Source organism: Lepidochelys olivacea, assembly GCF_965140295.1.
Source record: "Lepidochelys olivacea isolate rLepOli2 genome assembly, chromosome: 2".
Classification (NCBI taxonomy): Eukaryota; Metazoa; Chordata; order Testudines; family Cheloniidae; genus Lepidochelys; species Lepidochelys olivacea.
Window position 1 is genome coordinate 215496664 of NC_140412.1, and position 21223 is coordinate 215517886.

Below are 21223 nucleotides of genomic sequence, written 5' to 3' on the forward strand. Positions count from 1 at the left end.
GGGGTCCCACAAGGATTAGTTCTGGGTCCAGTTCCGTTCAGTATCTTCATCAATGATTTAGATAATGGCATAGAGAATACACTTACAAAGTTTCTGGACAATATCAAGCTGGGAGGGGCTGTAAGTGCTTTGGAGAGTAGGATTAAAATTCAAAGCGATCTGGACAAGCTGGAGAAATGGCCTGAAGTAAATAGGACAAAATTCAATAAGGACAAATGCAAAGTACTCCACTTAGGAAGGAACAATCAGTTGCATACCTGCAAAATGGGAAATGATGGCCTAGGAAGGAGTACTGCAGAAAGGGATCTGGAGGTCATAGTGAATCACAAGCTAAATATTAGTCAACAGCGTAACACTGTTGGAAAAAGAAGCAAACATCAGTCTGGGATATATTAGCAGGAGTGGTGTAAGCAAGACACAAGAAGTAATCCTTCTGCTCTACTCCACGCTGATTAGGCCTCAACTGGAGTATTGTGTCCAGTTCTGAGTGCCACATTTCAGAAAATTTGAGAAAGTCCAGAGAAGAGCAACAAAAATGAGTAAAGGTCTAGAAAACATGACCTATGAGGGAAGATTGAAAATATTGGTCCTGAAGAAGAGAAAACTGAGAGGGACATAACAGTTTTCAAGTACATAAAAGGTTGTTACAAGGAAGAGGGAGAAATTTTTTTCCTTAACCTCTGAGGATAGGACAAGAAACAATGGGCTTAAATTGCAGCAAGGGCAGTTTAGGTCGGATATTACGAAAAACTTCCTAACTGTCAGGTGGTTAAGCACTGGAAAAATTGGAGGTTGTGGAATCTCCATTATTGGAGATCTTTAAGAGCAGGTTAGGCAAACATCTGTTAGGGATGGTCTAGATAATACTTAGTGCTGCCATGAGTGCAGGGGACTGGACTAAGTGACCTCTTGAGGTCCCTTCCAGTCCTACATTTCTATGATTCTAAGTGTAACTATCACTTATAATCCTAAAAAGATGATTTAGGCTTCCATCTAAAGGGATACATGGAGAATGCTCGTATAAGGATTCAAGTATATGGAATGAGATTTGTAAATTACACATGGACCTGAATTGGGGTGAGGCAGAGCTGCAGCAGCTGAGGAGCAATTCCAAGAAGGAAATGCAGTGTGCATGCCAGCATGCTGAAAATTTTGGGGAGAATTATGCTTCCTGGTGGCTCCCCCAATTGGCTGATGCAACACACTCTGCAGGCTAGTACAGAAGGAAGAGGGGAGCATGACTCAGGTTCCTTCCTGCCATTTTTGAGGTAATTTGCACCCTAGATTATTAGGAAGGAGCTGTGCTCCCCTGAGAACAGGGGACTTAAGTTTTTTGTCCAGCTCTTTTGCTTTCAGTGGAGCAGTGGGAGAAGGCTGTTTTTTACCTCTCTCCATTCTACTCTCACCTTCTCAACTGCACAGGGACAGGACACAGTCTCATCCATAATGAGGTACTGGAAATTTATATTTTGCATCAAATAAAAACATTTCCCCCTATTCAGTTTACATTCTTATATCCTGGCCACCACCATATCATCACTGATATTGGGTTTGGTTTTGTTCTTTAAATTACTCCATTGGGATTTGAAGCTATAACCTGTGGCAGCATAAACCTGTGACTGTAGCATTGAATCATTCATTAAGATTTCTCACTAATTTTTGCACAAAAGCCACTGATTTTTTTTTTTCAAGCAACAGGGTAATACTGACCCCAAACCTACTCTCATTCTACTCTTCCAAACCTGCATAATTGTTAATAGTTTTGTTATTAGGCTCAGTGGTCTGGTAGGCTATTTCAAGCATGCTAATGACTCATCTGACCTAGAACGTCAGAGAGAGACTCCTTATGTGTCTGTCCAGTTGGAAATTGATGCAGGTTTCTATTTAAATCAGTGGCTGAAGTGTGAATGTATCTGTAACATTTTTGAGATGGTTCATGAGGCCAGGAGTTCACAAATGATTCTTATGCTGCACGCCTACTAATGTTGAACTTGCAGGTATTGTGACATGCCCAGATTTGAAAAAGATAGAGCAAAAGACATTTTATGGGACAAAACTTTAGGAACGTCAACAATCAGATCATAGCACTTATTCAAATGGGGCCTGGTTCAAAGCCCATTGATGATAATAGAAAGACTCATTGACTTAGTAGCTTTGCATCAGACCCCTGATATTTTTCTGTGAGAGTAACTGAAACTATGAGGGTTGTGAGAGGATTTTCACTGTTGTGATCATGGCAGAGATAATTTCCCTGCATCTTCAGCAAGAATAGTTTAGGGTATGGGCTATGGTGGCAGCACTACTTTCTATTGCGTGTCTAAAAGTTTGGGGGTTTATGGAATGTCTACTTCTCGGCATGCTAGGGGGAAGCACCTTATGATTCTGCAGCCGGTGCTCATCCATTTCATCGTCATGCTTTTGACTGGATTTCACACGTTCGTCTCTTATTTATTTTATTTCTGTAAAGCTGTAATTGGATAAAATTGAAGGTATGCCCTCTGATAGGGATAGCTTTGCTTGACATGTCAGTGAAATAATAGAATAGAGCCAACCCTTGACATGCCATCCAGTTGGTCACTAGCTAGAAGATTCAGTGCTAGTTCTTTAGTTACATTCAGGATTCTTGGGAAAACGCCTGCTACTCTGCTCTGTGGCAGTGGAGGGTCCATTAGTATCAAAGCTAGTGTGCTTCTGCTATTCCAGGGCAGGGAAGTTTTTGAGGTGCTCGCGTAGAGGATGAGCACAGCCTTAATCTGTGGGGTTTAGTTCCTAATAAATCAAACCCTTGTCATAACTTTCACTTTTATCTCTCCTTTGTTTCAGATTCCCAGGAAGGAAATTACAAATCAGAGGTCAACAGTAAGCCTAGGAAGGAAAGGACAGCCTTTACCAAGGAGCAAATCAGAGAGCTAGAAGCAGAGTTTGCCCATCATAACTACCTGACCAGGCTGAGGAGATATGAGATAGCAGTAAATCTGGACCTCACTGAAAGACAGGTACTGATGGAAAGTAATAGATTTTGAAGTGTTTGTTTTAATATTTAAAACTACCAGCAGCAGTCGCTCTCCCCATTTGATTTACCCATAGATATATTAAAGTGTAAAATGGAAAAAAAAATTAGAGATAATGCTAAAATGACACATTTATACTGCATAATAGTGTTGCTGTGAAACAGATATTTATAAATTCAGTTAACCCATTGAAACACACTACTTGATTCATTGACGTTAAATGTCTATCTGCCAGAATGGAATAAATGGGTTTTCAGGTTGCCCAATGCATCTCTATTTAAAATACATCCAATCTTCCATTCTGTGCAATGGTTTGTGGCTAAATATTTACAGGCATTGTGACAGCTGTCCACCATCTATTTGCTCTCTGAATCGTGAAAAATCACAGAACAATCTACTAGAGTTGTTAGGAAGATATCACAGAATGGCCAAACCATAACTAAGGCTTCCATTTGAACCATAGTAAGCAGTGTGTGACTTTTTACACCTGCAATGTTTTGATGACAACTCTGCTCTCTTCAAGCTACACACTTTTAACACAATTATTCGTTAAAAAGAAAAAATGACATTTAAAAAAAAACTTTAAAAAATTGTTTAAAAGAGACCAAAACCCCCTTATTGTCAGTCTCTGAGGCAGGGATGAGAAGGTTAAGAAGGAAACAGAATCAGTGGGGAATTGCATCTGAACTCCCAGAAAAGGTGCTTTGATACACAAAAGGTGCTTTTGAAACACAAAGCTTCATTTAGTTATTCCCTTTTTGCTTTAAAGCTCATCTCTGTCAACTCAACTGGAAGTTTACCCAACTATTCACCACATTCTGGCTATATCTCTGCCAATATTTTTTGGGGAAATTTTCCATTCTCACATTACCAGTAGTGCAATTCCAAATGTGGCAGCACCAGAATGGACAGAGTATAGACCTTTACCATCCTGTCATCTTACCCTGCTCTGTGAAGTAGGAGGAGACCATGGAATTTCTCATCACTCTTCTCAGTTTCCTGCTCTCCAAGCCCTCATTCTGCAAACACCTAAGCACATACTTAACGTTTTTTTGTCCATAGTCACATTGACTTCAGTAGAATTAGTCATGTGTTTTAGTTAAGAATGCACATAAGTGTTTGCAGAATTGAGGCTCAACACATTAATGTTTAAATGTGCACATTTTCAGAAACATCCAGAATCTTTCATACAACAATATTGTTAGTTGAAAGCCTTTCATCTTGGCCTGATTACATACCTGAGTTTGTTGTAATCTTCCTCCCCTGAGGAACAACTTAAATTATATCTGAAATTAAAATCAATAGATACTCAGATAGCATGCAGTATAAGAACCTAAAGGTATTAGCAGGCTCACCCGATCATATGCAAAATGTATGATCTCTAGCTGGAATGCATTAGACAGTGGGTATAGGGATGTTATTAATATGAGAGAGACATTTTACAATATGCAGTAACATTCATGCTAACTAATTCTGGTGGTCTGCTCAGAAATAAGACCATGCTTCATGAAACTCTAAACATGAGAGGCTAATAAAGACTGGTCAGTTACTCAAAACTTAATTTACATTTTCTATAAATAGTACCGCTCCAGACCCACACATGAAAATGAAACAGGATTTTCGTTGGGAGCTTCAAAGACATGTACATAAAATGGCATTCTAAGTTTACCTCTGTCTTTATTATGCATACCTATTATTTCATCACATCAGCTAGAAGGCAGTAATTTGTTTATAACATGAAGATAATAATGCCAGATAGCATTAATTTTGCTAAATATAATAGCATACACTGAAAAAACCTTTGTCATTCCAGTGGAGTTACTTTCTGTTATTTAAATATGCTTGTTAGATTTATCACTTGTGCCCTTTAGTATCAAATGCAAAGGGAGATTTATTATGGTGGGGAAAAATAAATAAGAATATTGATCTCTAAAGTCTCAATCTTACCATCCTTTCTCAAGCAAAACACCCATTGAACTCAAAAGACTTGATTTTCAGTTACAGTCTTTAGTAAGAACTGTAGCAAAGTGTTCCCTACTTGTCTTTTGACAGATCCATAATTTGTGTGTGATCATCCAAAGATCCAGCATTATCCACTTTCCTTAATTACTTATGTTTTAGGAATTGAAAAGAATATATTTTACAAGAAATCGCCTTTCATCCTGCCAGGGACTGGACTAATTGAGACTAGGAATACTGAGTTGGTTGCACAGAAAGAATCAGTGGAATCTAAATCTGAATTCTACTTGAATGTCTTGACATTAAAAATCATAGCTGGATTCCATAGAATAGTATGAAACAAATGTCAGTGTATTTATGCAGGGTGTTTCCTGAGGATTAATGGTCAGATGGGAGAAATCTCAGCTAGTAACTAATCCCCAGGAAGTAGCCTGAGCTGAGTTCATAATTGCTATTATCAGCTGGAAAATGGAAATAAGTAATTACAAAAATAGGTGTATGGTTTTTCTTAATGGTCAATACAGTTTAAAATGGTATGTGTAGATCCTGGCTAAACAGAAAAAAATATTGTGCCAACTCCCCTCCCTCTTGTTCTGTGCTGGACATAGTTGGAGGTAGATGTCCTGAGGTTGGAGCCTGCACCTATTCCTCTTCTGGGTCAGGCTTGGATTTTTCAAACCCATGAGTGACATAGTTGTGTTGACCTAACTTTTTAGTGTAGACATGGCCTAAGCATGTACACTGAGTTACAGTGCTACATGGATTTTTCCTCATAAGTAACAACAAATAAAATATTGAATAATAATCCACGATGACCTTTAACTGGTTCGCCACTGGTGGGGTAAACCAACTGATTTCAATTAAGTTGTGCCTACTTACAACAGCAGTGGAATTAGCCCAGCATTATAGGGTGGTGTGACAAAACCATATGATGAGATGATTCTGTGTTCCAAAGGAAATTAAGTTTTTATTTCAACATACTGTACAGCGATAGCTAGATATGAACATATGTCTTTGGAAGTTCATTGGGAGAAAAAGCAGTCTTCTGAGACTGCTAGGTCAAATTAAAACCTCAGACTTCCTTTGCTACACAGTCATGGAGAGGAATGTGAGGGGATACTTTTTAGCAGATGTGTAATGTCAGTGCTAGGCATTGATACTTGTGATCACCTCTCAGTAATTATAATGAACCCATCCACATAACATCTGAGCATAACCCTTCTTGTTAATCACATGTGGCACCTGGGCTGCTGGGAATGCTGGTGCTTCCCTAGCATTCTAGCACAAAGGCCTGGATAGTTTCAATCAGGAAGGGAAAGCTTTTAAAGGTTCTGCATGAAATACTTACACAGCAGCACCGTGACTTGTAGCTTTATGCCTTTCAGTCAGAAAGAAAGAGGGGGCCGTATACTGCACTGAAGATGTCCTCTGTTGTCCACAACAAAAAGATGATTGGCAAGGGAATGAAAACCTAGCAGCACATTCCAGTATCCATTTGCTTTCTGAAAATTGCTTATATTGGGGCAAATTTTGCTGTCACTGCCACTGTTGTAAACTGGGGACATCTTCATGGAAATCAGGTGAATTACCCTGGTGTAAAACTGGTGTGAATAAGACCAGAATCAGGCTTTCTACTTCTAAACTGTATGAAAGCCTCCAAGAGTGCAATTCAGGGAGTCAACAGTCGTGATTCTCCCCTCATACTAGTTTTACATCACTGCAGCTCCACTGACTTCAGCAAACGTACTCCAGGATTACACTGCTGTGAGATCAACATTCATTTCTTCAGTGCAGAATCAGAATATTCTTAAATACATTCCATTCCATTGCTAACTGAATGAATGTTAACACCATACCAGCATCCACACACTAGCATATTGTTGTTGTTGTTATTATTACCTCAGTAGCACCTAGTAGTTCCAACTGAGATCAGGGGCCTGTTGTACTGGGTGCTTTACACACACACTAGGAAATAAGCTGTTCAGAGAAAGGACTACAATCTAAATAAAAAGATAGACATTCTCATGTAGCCCAGCTCATTTGGCCTGGTTTCCAGAAGTAATCTCTGCATAGAGCAGTACTTCTGAGAACGATGTGACTGTGCTGGTCACATTGGCATTTGTGGCATATACTATCATTTTCCAAAACTTCTGCCAAAGGCTATTTTCCCTGGAGAATGGTGTTCAACATGTGGTAGTCACTCTCTCTGACTAGGTTAAGATGTGGGTTATAACACCTATGCCAACCCCAGCTGTACACCCATCTATATCTGAAAGGTCTTCAGACCTTGGGGGAATGACATTCTGTGTGCAAATGGACAATCAAATGTTAATGTTGGATAATGCAGCAAAGAAAAAAAAGCAGAGGGTATTAGATGTATTAAACATCTCCACCAAGAAATTATGTTTGTGAACAGAATTAACCACTGATGGAATTAATTACTTTACATATGTTGTTTTTACTAAGATTCAGTAAAAAAGCAAACATCAAATTATTGTACAGCGTCAGAGAGGCAAAAATAAACAGCGGAAAGATATTGTCAGTCATCCTAAAGTTACCTCTTTCAGTTAGTTCCCAAGATGTGGCAGATGTGAGATAAATCATGGGGCCCATTATCTTAGGAAAGCTCAATCTTCCTCTTGACTATGATGATAATTTCTACCATACGTTACATCTTAAACAGGACATCAGCACCCAACACTTCATAATTACCTTTCTGGCACTTAAAACAAACAATAGAAAAACATATGTTTTACTGTATTTAAAAGCCCATGTAAGAGTGGCCAAGTTTCCTACTAGCATCAAAGCAAGGCTCAAATTGAATTTCCAAACAACTTCTAAGGTCAGCACAAATATAAATTCCTGGTGGAAGGACATGTTCAGAAAAAAAAATAATGTGTGAAGGAGCCAAGTCCTGATTTTTGTTATTTGCATGTTAGGCTATGTTATTCAGAATGTCAACATGGAACAGGAGTGAGCGTGATTTGTATGGCACCCTAACAAAAAATAAATATCATTGAGGGTTTCAAGAGAGGAGTATCAAAGAAAATTACTTCGACATCTCAAAGTCCCAGATATTAAGAGTGCACTTCAAGAGCATTTAAAACACATATGGTGGCTCTATTATCACACTGTAAAAATTCCATCAATATAGGTGCCTATAATTGCTGCTCCATCGCCTATAGAGTGCACTCCCACTCCCTACTCAGCCAGCAGTTAATAATTTTCAGCTGGCAGGCCTCTATGTATTCTGAAGAGCCAGTTAGTATAAAAATCTCTTAGGTCCCTAGATATTTGTAACCTTGACAAGCACATTCTTGGCTTTTTTGTCCATCCAGATAAACTTGGAGAAGGCACCATCCAAATTTTTTAAAGTCTCACTGTGGGATGAGGAGAGGAAGCAGCTGCAGTGGGGTATAAGAGGTGTGGCAAAATGGACATTTTTATAGGGTCGATCCTGCCAAATATAGAAAGAGTGGGAGATCTTTCCACCTCACAAGATCTTTTTTTGCACAGAGCTAATCAAAGGAGCAACGTTGCAGTTCTTCAAGCTAGCTAAGGTTACCGGAATAAACAGTTCAAATACGTAATGCTTCTATTTGCCAATGTAAATGGAAAATCCCACCTAGTCCGATTAAATTCCACTGAGGAGGGCTTATTTTTTGCTAGTTAACCTTAAGTCCCAATATCTGCCCAAAATCCATCAATCACTTAGAAAATACCCAGAATCAGTGTTTCTTGGTAGGTGATGAGGAAAACAGTTTGTTAAAATAAAGAAGGGCTTTATGCTCTCTTGTCTGAGTTCTACCTAATGAAAGTCTTTAGTCTGTCAATTTATGAAGTGGTGCCAGTAGTTCCATGAGTAGATAAATAGGAATGTCAAAAGAGGTGCCTTTTTAATGTTTAATTCTACAGGAAAGGTAGGCAAACAATGCATTATCATATAAATGGAGGCAGTATATGTACAGTATCTAGCACAGTGGGGCTGTCGTCCTGATTCGTGCTTTTTTATTGTGTGCTTCTGCAATACAAATAATAAACAATAATAGAAAATCCCCATTACAGTGGTGTCCTCCAAACAAAGGTCACCTCACTTCGTAGTAACAAATGGCTATTTATACTTGGTTAAAATCCTTTTCAGCATCTCAAGACTGAGTGTGGGATCCTGCAATCCTTACTCAAACCAAACAACCTTTCTAAACAAAGTCAGTGTTGATTTGCTGGAGTACGGACCACCTTAACATAGTTCATCAATATCAGTCTCATATACCGTATTGTCGAATCTTGTCTGAAAGTCAAATGCTCATTCCATACTTCCACTTATTCAGCAATGTCCACATATGCTATAAAATTTGAGTCTGTGTGGTGAGCAGCAGCCCACGGCAGCGAGTCTCCGTGCCCAGGTCAGCAGACTTGGGCTTGCGGGGCTTGTGCTATGGCACTATGGATAGCTGCATAGACATTACGACTTGGGCTGGAGCCTGGGCTCTGAAGCCTAGGGATGGGGTTGGCCTGCATTCCTCTGGATTGTTTGTTTTATTTAAAATAATACCCTTAAAATAAAATAAAATCTAGTGATACTTTTATGTTTGTCTGTAAAATAATTACAGAAGAGCATTGCTACAGTAATTCCATAATTTCTTTCTTCTGTAGAAAGAAATGCTCCTGGAAACCTAAAATATATCTAATGGGTAATTTAATACATAATTTTGACTCGAGTAATTATTTACTTTTTAAACAAAAGTTTATGGTGAAACTTCAAATGATGAATTTACTTTTGCTATATAAATTGGGAGTGGAGTTACTGGTTATAATTCATTCACAATGGGAGACCTTATTTTCAAAAATTCCAGTGCTTCAGTGGAGCTCAAGGTTCCAACTGCTAGCCATGGACAGACCCTTACATCTGCGCGGAGACCAATTACCTTCAGTGGGGTTCTGGGCAAGCAGAGTGGTCTGCCTGTGCCAGTCAGCTTATGATGCGATTTGGCCCAAAATTCAAGGATTGTTCAGCCAATGCTTCTGTTAAAGCTAGCTTTGTGCAAAGGTGTTGGGGAAGAGGTAGGCCCGTGGGTGTCCTCCCACATAATCCCGCGCCTCTCAGTAGACTTGGCCAGGACCAAAAGGAAGCACAAACTGTACTTTTTTTTTTTTTTGAGGTTGGCATAGAAGCTACTTTCCCTAGAAGTTCCAGCTGGAGAGGTGATTGCTCTGTACTGCACCTTTGGAAAGTGATGACTTAACATCACAGTTGAGTTCTAAGAAAAGTGACACGTTTTGTCAGTCTAAAAATCAAACAGAACAAAAACTGAAACAACACATTTCTGAAACTTTTTGTTTTAAGTATCTTTGGAGATTCACTTATGGATCCTAGTGGCTATATATGGAGGAAAAGAGCTATTTGTTATGCTAGGTACTTATAAAATGTAGCATCCATTTAGATGGTCATTTGTATTCTTTGGGCCTGGTCCAGCTGAAAATAGCTGCAGCTTTCTGAGCCACGCCAGCTGTAAAAGACTGGATGTTGACTCTGCAGCCAATTTACTATCAAAGATACAAGATTGGCCTGCTTTGAAAGTCAAGAAAATTCCTCCAGTTTTGAAGGAATGAGCTGTGGAGACAGTTAAACTGAACGGAAATTAGGGTTTTTCCTTCGTGGCCTATGCGAAGGCTTCCCAAGCTGTGGAGCCTAAGAGGTCTGCAGAGTTGTCAGGTTCCTTGGCACTTCCCTCCTTTAGTACTAAACTGTCATCATAGAGCAAAGTGAGCATATTCCTCCAAGAATCCTGAGTCCTGATTCCCCATTGCCTTGCATTTATGAGTCATTTTCATCTGTGCTAACTGGCTGTGAAATGCTAGCAAACTGGAATTCTCCACTTACACCCGTAGAAGCACTTTATTGTACACTTTCTCCACACAGGTGTAAATGTCTGCGCAAGATGAATCAGTGCCGTATTGTCTAAAATGACTCTGTCCCACCAACAGATTTTTCAGATTATGCGTAAGCAATTTTTACTTAGTCTGAACAGCAGTAACTTCAGAAAACCAAACTCGCAACTTCAACTAATGTAGCAAATCCTGATATAGTGCAGTGACTGTACTGTACATACAGAAGTACACTATACGAACTGGATCGTGACAGGCCCTTGTGAAAATGCATGGTGGCAGGGAGAGCACAAAGCTGCCTTGTGGCAACACCCGCAGCGAACACCCCCAAGATTACAAACAACAAAAAAGGAACTCAATGTAAAACCCACACCGCAACGTCTGCCTGTGAATGCAAACAATAGCGCATGAACGACCCCATTCTGTTCAGTGTGGGGTAACGCTAAAGTCGAACTAGGACATTTTAAAAAGTCAAGATTAACTATTTCACTGATGATCATTTTAGCTATGAAAAGCTATGAAATTAAATGTTGAAGATCATAGTTGGATGAAGTGGCATTTATCAGGGTGGAGCGTAGCGGGGTTGATGGTTGCTGTCAAGGATTTCTGGCATTGGCAATGAAGTAGTTAAATCACTGCCGTCCTCTGAAATGTTAAGTCCCCTCCACCCCTGCCCAAATGTAGGAGAGAAGGAGCAGAATGCATCAGCTTTCCGGTACCCAAAGCTGCCTTTGAGTAACAAAAACCAAAGCCATCTCCCACGCTTTCCTGGGTGCCAAAAGTCCCACCTGTCCATTATCCATCTGCCAAAACCTCCAGCTTTTTCTCAACAGTTGCTGCTATGCACTTATGAATATTCAGTACAAAAATCTAAAGTGTAAAATAAACTGAATTTACCATCAAAATAAATAAATAGAAGGGATACAGAGAGGGCTAATGACAGGAGAAAGGACTATACTATCTAAGTCTGGAGTTCTTGCTACATAAGTTAGGTATAATGCTTCACACAGAATTTGGGGCTCTGAGAGATGTGCATTTGTATTGCATGTGTACAAGAAATGATGGGGCAGTGTGGCATAATGGTTTTATTGGTATGAGTTTGGGATGGGTGCATTACTCATGAGTCTTAAAGTCATTCACAAGTTACGCAGGTCATCTCAAACCAATGCCAGTAAAACCTTTAGCTCACTTATCATGTAGTTTGTATACGTCACATATTTTGCAGAAACCTGTGTTTAACTTTTTTATAGTGTGACTACTTTCCATGTCCCTGCACCAGTAAAGCCTTAGCTACCATGAGTCTAACTGTGCAAGACTTTGATGGAAAGGAAAAATCCTAACTAACATATTTTAGACAGATTCAGAATAGCTTTTCTATAAATAAAAATGTCACAACTTTAAAATCCACTATTTTGGCACCTAGCAGGGTTGGGCATCCCAGTGAGAAGCTAGTTTTTTTGTTTGTTTGTTTTAAAAGAAAAAGTGGCTATTTGCTGGAGACCTATGAATGGGTTGAGTGCAGGTAAGAAAGTCATACAGTTTAATCACAGGCAGAGTCACATACTATTTTTCAGAAACTAAGATAAAATATTATTTTTCTGCAAAGTTCATTTTTGAAGGAAACGGCCATCAGTTAGACTTTTCTGTGTCAACACAGAAGGCTTAAGTCCCAGTTTAGCCATCCATCCTGATTGAGCAAAGCATTTAAGGATGTGCTTAAGACCTATTGATGTCAATAGAATTTAGGCCCTTGCTTAAAGTTAAGCATACACTGAAATGCTTTGCTGAATAGGGGTGGTCTTAAGCATATGTTCAAATGCTTTGCTGAACTGGGGCCTAAAAGCCATACCGGTTTCACATCACATGATCCTATTGAGGTTGTATGGGTGGAAGACAGCAGAGAATTTGGCCCTTTGGTAGTAGGTAAAACTCTGGCCTTTCACAAGTATTTGCTATTAACAATAGTGCTACACCACTGAAACAATAAATCAATTTCCAGCCCTTCATATTGCATCCTGCCCCCTGATTACTGTGGAGTATTCCTTAAAATAAATCAGCCATAGCAAAACATTTCTTTTTGGTGTCTGCTCCCAAGGAGATGCTCAACACACGGTCATATGGTCCTCAACCTATTTAAGCAACAGCTTAATCATCAGTCTGGGAGACGTAAATGCTAAACAACTTGTCGACTAATGGAAAGACTTTCATGCCAATGAGCAGATGTGCCTAATAGACCACCCCATAATTGCTGATTTAGAAATAGTTGCTAATGCTGTAATGGCTGCTATAACATAGCCCTTCATTTCCCTTCCCTTCATTCCCTATATATATACTCTACACATTAAATTGAGCTATATACAGTGTGTGTGTTGTTTGCAGTTATATTATATATAGAGAAAGATAGAGAGGGGGAAAAGTACACATAAAATATCTTGTCTTATATTTTTAAGCACATATTCCTGGGTGGTACTAATTATCCTCAACTCCCTCTAAAGTCACTGGGAGTTGAGTGCACCTCACAGGAATACTCAGCAACCTATAGGATCAAGCTTCACAATAGTAGGTATTAATAATTATATTTGGACACACTGCACTTAATAGGCTATTTCAAACATACAGACTGAATGCTGTAGCTTTAAATTGCTGTAGTTCTATCCAGTTCCCTCATCCCTTCCCCCCCCCCCCCACAAGGTTTACTTCAACTTGCTCTGGCTGCCTGCATCCCCCTTCCTTTTCAGTATACCCAGTATGACATTTCAAGCAAGACACTTAACACTTTCAAAGGTGCTGTATGTTTGAAAAGCGTTGGCTTCCGTGAATTACAATGAATTGACACTCAAAATTCTTCACACTTCCTGCCTAGTACTAAAATGTAGCTGGATCATGTATCAGTACCTATTTCCCTCCCATTATTTACTGTTCACAAAATCCAAAGGAAGTTCAGATTTCAGATATCTGAATCTGATCTCTAGAGGAAATAGCGTGTGAAAAGCCCTTCTCATATTATTATTAGCACATGAGCATTAAAGGCCTGAGCTATAACCTGTTGAAGTCAATGGAAAGACTTTCATCGCCATCACTGAGCTTTGGATCAGGTCCTAAAGGCCTTTCAATACTATACGTATTTTCTGTGTCTGAATGTCTTCAGTTATAAAGTGTTCTCTCATTTAGCAGAGCAAGTAAGATTAATGGCACTTCGTGTAGTAAGTAGATTGAGAAAATTAAAATCAAAATGAATTGCAATTATTTTTAGTTCTGTATCTCATTACACTTCGTTTTTAGCATATATATTTTACTAGTTTTTACCAAACAAGAAAAATATTTCTACATTTGAAGTTATCTGGGTTAATCATTTAACAAGGTAACTTTGCCTCAGAGACGCAGATTATTTATTATCATCATTAATGAACCATTAACACAGTTATTGCAGTTCTAAATAGTTACAAATCTGTCTTTTTTTTAAGCTGACTGCCTTAAATAGTAGAGATTTGGCACCAGATGTTAAACTCGGCCTGTAAAATGGAGCAAGTAATACATACTCACCTCACAGGAGCACTGGGGATTAAATTCACCCCTGTAAAGAGGGCCAGCACTACTTAAACTGCATTTTGAGGGATTACATCGGATATAAATGGTGAATAGACTTTTTGCTGTCCCACTTGCTAGTGTTCACTAGTTATTGGGCCTAGTGGTCTCCCATGGAAGTCAACAGTCCAGATCAGAATTGGGCCTGATCTCATGCAGTTGAGAAGCTTGAAGAAGAGGTGTAATTACATTGCCTCAATTGTACTTCAACTTCCACTTTCTTCCAGCTGCTTGGTGTTAAATTGCAGCTTCTTAGCCTCTTTTTACACACTGCTGGAACAGATATAAAGTAGGTCTAAGGGAAACTAACTGAATGTAAGGAGTAGGGGCAATTTACATGACTTTATACATCAACTCTGAATTTTGCCCTAAGGCAGATGAAGAGGGAAGTCTCAATTGGTTTAATTTGCACTTTTCCAGTCCTGTGTATGTGTATGTTACACCAATGAAGACTCCCTCAGGCATATTTATTTCCTTAGTCTTACAGCCACTTACCAATTTACACCTCAACTTAAACACAACCTCCGAATTAGGTCCTATTATGTTTGAAGGTATTTGTCTTTCCATTGTTTTCCCCTTCACTTTCATAATAAAATTCTAACACAGTCATAGAAATTAGAGAAAATAAAGAACCATTAGGGTTACCCAGTCTGTTTCCTGACAATGCAGGATAGCTCCCTATAGTACATTTACAAAAGGTTTGTCCAGTCAAGTTTTCGTTCCCCACGAGACAGGGCTCTCCACCACTTAGCTTAGATGTCACAGCTATTCAACCTTTCTTAATTTCATCATCTTATTCCTAGTTATACTTTCTCATACTGTCCTAAATAATTTATCTCATATCTTGGTGTGAATAGGCTTCAAATGTTTGTAGAATGTTATATGTGTGTGCTCCCCTCTCGGCCTACTCCAAGTCATTGTTTAGCCAAGCAGTATCTATCTGGCTCTTTTTAATCTATTTTCATAAATCAGTCTCTCCACGCTCCTTATCACTGATTGGTGAATGTCTGTAAACAGCTTCAAATTTCTATGTTCTTCTGAAAACAAAGTGCCCCAATATGAATGCATTATCCCAAGTGCAGGAACACCAAAGCCTGACAGAACAGGGCTATAATTTCTCTACGTAGGCAACCATGTCACTATCTATGCTTTTTTTTTTCTTAACTGCTACATCCTATGACAACCTCATCTCTAATTTGCTGTCTACTATCACTCCTAGGTCTCTTTCAGCATTACTTCTTCCCATGTTTCTATGTTGTGAAGTGTTTTTCCCCAGATGTATTAGCTGGAGTATTTCCAAGTTCAGTTTCATTTATTTATAGCCTGCACGTATCTCCAACCTCTAAATCTGTTTGCATTTTTCTGTTGTTAGTGGTTTTCCCAACACCTCCCACTCATCTTTGATTCTTGTTAATGTGGCGGTTTCTTGCTCTGCCAAAACATTATTGGGGATATTAAAGAAGACAAGAGCTAACACTTTGTGCTACCCTATTAGACACCTGCTCCCAGCTTGATATATGGCTGTTTATTAGTACCTTAGTTTATTTTATACTGCTTCTGCCCATTTTAAGTTTACATGACTGTATTAATATCCAAATCTATTTGAATTAATTTTCACAGACTGATTTTATTATACAAAATCTCTCTTGTATGTTTTCTTCTAAATTGACAATCCTAAGTGTTCTTTCCTCTTAATATATGTCCTGGGATGTTAGCAATGGAAGTTAAACTTGTGGAGTCACAGTTGCCAGGATCACTCTCATTTATTTTCTGAAGATAGGTTTAGTTCTTCACTTGCTTTTCTTCAGTCTTCTGATTCTTTCCAAGTTTTCAATCACTCTTCATTTAAAAAGAATTGTCGGTGGCTCCAGAAGTTTAATTTTGTGAGTGCTTATGATCTGGTATGGATCAAGTCATTCTAAGTATTCCTTTACCTGCTCTTTATCACTAGCTATGTTTACAATATCTTCATTGGTGCTAAGGGCCAAATCCTGGTTCCATGCATACTACTAAAACTACTTCAGGCAGAGGAACATCATGGGTGGTGGAAAGTTAGTGGCAATATGCTCCCCACACTCCTGACGATTGAAAAGGAACAATCTGCTCACACACATTTTCCCCCTCCACTCACTTAATGACTGCTCCTGATCTCCGCATGCTTGCAAGAGTAGCTGGGGGGGGGGGTCTAGTCGAACCATCAGCTTCACTGATTATTTTGCCCCTAGAGCTTTGGGCCTCCCAAATAGTACTAGGATTTTGAAAAGGGCAATGCAATGGTCTACTTGCAACAATTTTTTACACACATACAGCCTGAACTGTGCAGGATAGTAAATGATTTTGCCCAAAGCAGATAGATAAGACATTATGCAAAGAGTGGTTTCTGCAAAACAAGTTGAATACTGTGATACACTTTTGACACTATAGCATATTTATTGATCTCTTAGAGCTGCAAAAATATCCTGAGAGCATCTTTTTTATATCTCAGTGGGAAGATTCCCATTGACTTAAGTGAGCTTTGGATCAGCTCCATAGCTCCAAATGCTACAGGTTTATTACAGTGTTTGGCACCAGTGCTGTAGTGTCTTTCACAAGGGGAACTTCACTGTAAAAAAATGACATCTGTAACTTCCCATAAAGAGCTGTAAGTACAGTACAAATATTGTGTTTTTATGAAGACACTGCTTTCATACTCAGGCCATATATCAGAGACTTCCATGATAATTCCCAACATCATAGCAGCCAGTCATAAATACCTTCCCTTTACACTCATTTGACTTTACTAGCCAGATTCTTTTGCCTTTGATGAGTAGCCTAAAGGAAAGGATGTGCATGGATTTGGAGCTGTTAACCAACCTAGAATAATTTTGCTGTATTCCCAACTGATTGGCTTTAAGAGCTCAGATTAGTTTTAACACAACACCGTGAGTACAGTAAATAAATAGAAAAAAATGTGACTTTAAACATCAATTCTGTTGCTGTACAATTCTAATGTATCATTCAAAATAATGTTAAAGGCTAAAGCCTGTAAGATTTCCTGGACATACAACATAAATTCCTCAAAACATCCATTTGTGGCTCTATTACTGATGTTGTACAATGTGTCCTGCTGTGACAACTCCTTGGCATTACTTTCAAAGCTCTAAAATATATTCCACTTATCACTGCAGAGGAGACATCAGCATTCCAAGCTCTCACTTCCTTTCCAAGTGAGAAGTTACCTCATGTTGTAGAATTTTCTGTAGAACTTTCATGTTAAAAGAGACCCAAAGATACGTTTGGGACACTCCATTACAGCAGTAACTCTAAGGGTTTTAAAATAACTATTTTTTCCCTCTTCTTCCATTTTCATAAAATAAATTTACTTTCAATGTCAATGGCATATGCTGATTTAGAATCAACGGAGGATCTGATCTGATATATGGATAAGAGTTCTCATGTCTCTCTCAGTCTGTGGGCAATTTTAAAAGTAGATTGCCTGCAGTTTGCAGTGCTTAGTAGCACACCAGATTTGCAGGAGACAAGTATCCTCTTGTACCAAAAAGGAAGCTAACAGCAGGGATTATAGTAATACGTATGTGAGCCAAAAAGGGAAGTCATTATCAATATTTACTATTAAAAAATTTCTAACATGGCCTTGCATACATCGGGGAAAGGCTTGAGAGGGGGCATTGAAATTGGAAGTGACCGGTAAAAAAAAAAAAATGTACAGTTGTTTCTTCTTCTTCCATATTCTTGTTTTTGAATGAAAATTTCTTGTTTCATTGTCCGTTTTCCCAAGTACTTGGCAGATTCTGAAAAAATACTTAGAAAAAGATGTAAAAAAAATAGGAGGGAAAAGCGTGGTTCCGTGTTAAGGCACAAAACTGTAAATAACATAGAAGAGAGAGGTTATTTTCTGAGCTCTCTATTAATTTGTGTATGTCGTTTCCCTGGCCTCAGTTTCCTCATGTGTAAAATGGGGATGATATTTATCTCACAAGAGTGTTAATGTATACATGTCTCTAGGGAGCTTTGAGATCCTCCACTGGAAGGCACTGTAGTAGTGCTAAGTATTTCATGTAACCATATTAACTTATGACTGTTCCAGGGGTTCTCAAACTTCATTGCACCGCAACCCCCTTCTGACAACAAAAATTACTACACGACCCCAGAGGGGGGTCCAAAGCCTGAGTCTGCCTGATTCTCACCGCCTGGGGTGGCGGAGCCAGAGCCAAAGCCTGAGCCCCACTGCCCTGAGTGGGGAAGGGGTCAAAGCTGAAACCCAAGGGCTTCAGCCCCAGCCAGGGGGCCTGTAACCTGAACCCTGCAACCGAGGGCTGAATCCCTCAGGCTTCGGCTTCGGCTCCCAGCGGCGGGGCTCGGGCTTCAATCCGAGCCACAGCAAGTCTAAACCAGCCCTAGCGACCCAATTAAAATGGGGTCACAACCCACAGTTTGAGAATTCACTGTCCAATTCCTTCCCCTATTGTTCCTTACCCTCACGTTTTACTTCATGTCTAAAATTAGACTCTCAGCTCATTGGAGAAGGCAAGTTGCTTTTGTATTTGTTCTGTAAAGAAACTAGCATCCTGTCGGGTGCTACACAAATAACACATGATGCTATTATTTTAGTGTTACAGATAACATCATTAGCTCTCAGTGACCATGTCTTTGTTCTTATTTTTAAGGTAAAAGTTTGGTTCCAGAACAGACGAATGAAATGGAAGCGGGTAAAAGGGGGCCAGCAAGGGGCAGCAGCCCGGGAAAAGGAACTAGTGAATGTGAAAAAGGGCACACTGCTTCCCTCAGAGCTTTCTGGAATTGGTGCAGCCGGCCTCCAGCACACGGGGGACTCACTAGCGAACGATGACAGCCATGATAGTGATCACAGCTCTGAGCACGCACACTTATGATACACAAAGAGAGGATCCCAGCTCCGTTCTCAGGAAAGAAATGCTATGATGGCACGCCTTCCCCGGGCATCGTTTACTTATGCAAGTGACTCTGGCAGTGATTTTTTAAAAAAAAATGGTTATTAAAAATTCAAGCTTATTGTGTCTGCTTTTCTTGATTTTTTTTAGATGGTTTACAGTAAGTGCCATGTCTTAGAGGTGCCTCAAGAGTGGGAAGCAGAAGATGAACTTGCTTTGAACATTCCAGATTTGTTTGTCATGTTTATGGACAGCGGGCAGGTATTTTTGCTTTAGCTTGCACTGAAAATTACATTGCTTTCAACAGAGGTTATATTCAGAAAAACCACAGTGCCACAAAATCACTGTCTAGTGGATAAGAAACTTATTTTAACTCTGTAAATATTTATCTTACAGCATTTTCCTGTCTTCACTAATTTTAGTAATGCATTAATATTAGCTGATGGCAATAATCACTCATGATGATAAACGGCTTCTTGTCTCTTTATTTTTGTTTTGTTGTCCCAAAAACAGACAATACATGTAGACACTTGTGTTCAAGTAAAGAACAATACTGTAGTGTCTGATAGGGCACGTCCTTGTACCACAGACAAAACAAACCTTATGTTGCATTTACTCTCAACTGCTGCTAATAGGGTATTATTAAACTTACCTTGCTCCTCAATTCTTCTTATCTTATAACTGCCAGAATGATTTTTAGGATCATAAGGATAGTCCAGTGACCTGCCAGAAATAACATCATGTTCCACTCGTGTTAAGAATTTATTTCCACCACCCCACCCCTAAAAATGTATACGTTACTTCTACATCCTTGTTGAGTATATTGGGAAGCACTCAGCGGAAGTATTGTTTCTTCATCTTCTGATTTTAAAACCAGCTGATAAGTTGAGTTGGCTGCTTATGTTGGTAGAAATCAAAATTATGATGATAACTCTGATACTATGTCCCAAGTGTAAATTCAAGACACGTTACAGACTTGTGTGTACATACAGGCGAACACCAAAAATCAAATCTAACAAAACATTGATTGTACTTTGTAAAGAAAAAATGTTTAATAAATGATCCTTTTTAAATAATTCTGGTCTGCCTATAGTGATTTAATGGGAAACTTGAAAGTGTTCCTTTAAAAGTGCTAAGCAGCTCTAGCTTCACGATTCCTTCTAAACTGTGTTTTGCTTTGGGCAACATAAATCTATGTTTTCAAACTTAAACTTGATCTTGGATAAACCTTCTATCTTGATCCATTTGGGAAACTCCTTCCTTTAGCAGGAAAAAGCAACCCTCAGCTAATGATGGTTTCAGCCAAGAACAACAAGGACACATTAAACCATTTTCCAAGATCTGAGGCAAACATTAAAGGGATATTTTGTCATAGAATATTAGGGTTGGAAGAGACCTCAAGAGGTCATCTAGTCCAATCCCCTGCTCAAAGCAGGACCAACACCAACTAAATCATCCCAGCCAAGGCTTTGTCAAGCCGGGTCTTAAAAACCTCTAAGGATGGAGATTCCACCACTTCCCTAGGGTAACCCATTCCAGTGTTTCACCACCCTCTGAGTGAAATAGTGTTTCCTAATATCCGACCTAGACCTCCCCCACTGCAACTTGAGACCCTTGCTTCTTGTTCTGTCATCTGCCATCATTGAGAACAGCCTAGTTCCATCCTAGGCTAGTCATACGTTGTGGAAATGGAGAGAAAAAATGGTAACTGCCCAGGAAGGTTATGTAAACTTGCATTACCTTGCCTTTATAAAATAAAGCTGTTCAAGACATAAAGTTATTGGCCAACATACCTCTTCTAATGGGGATGAAAATAATAAAATAAGCCAGAGCATCCAAAGAGAAGTCTTCAAACTAACTACCAATGAACAT

The 21223-nt window shown here is 39.2% G+C and overlaps 1 protein-coding gene across 1 annotated transcript in view; it reads left to right on the top strand.

Annotated features, from left to right (window-relative positions):
• MEOX2 (mesenchyme homeobox 2) overlaps positions 1–20427 on the top strand; it is a 70291-nt gene extending 49864 nt beyond the window's left edge. The window contains exons 3-4 of the mRNA XM_084620343.1: positions 2824–2996; positions 19109–20427. Of these exons, the coding sequence (XP_084476469.1) occupies positions 2824–2996; positions 19109–19333 (398 nt within the window). The 3' untranslated portion in view covers positions 19334–20427. The remainder of the gene's footprint in view (positions 1–2823; positions 2997–19108) is intronic.
• The last annotated feature ends 796 nt before the right edge of the window (positions 20428–21223 follow it).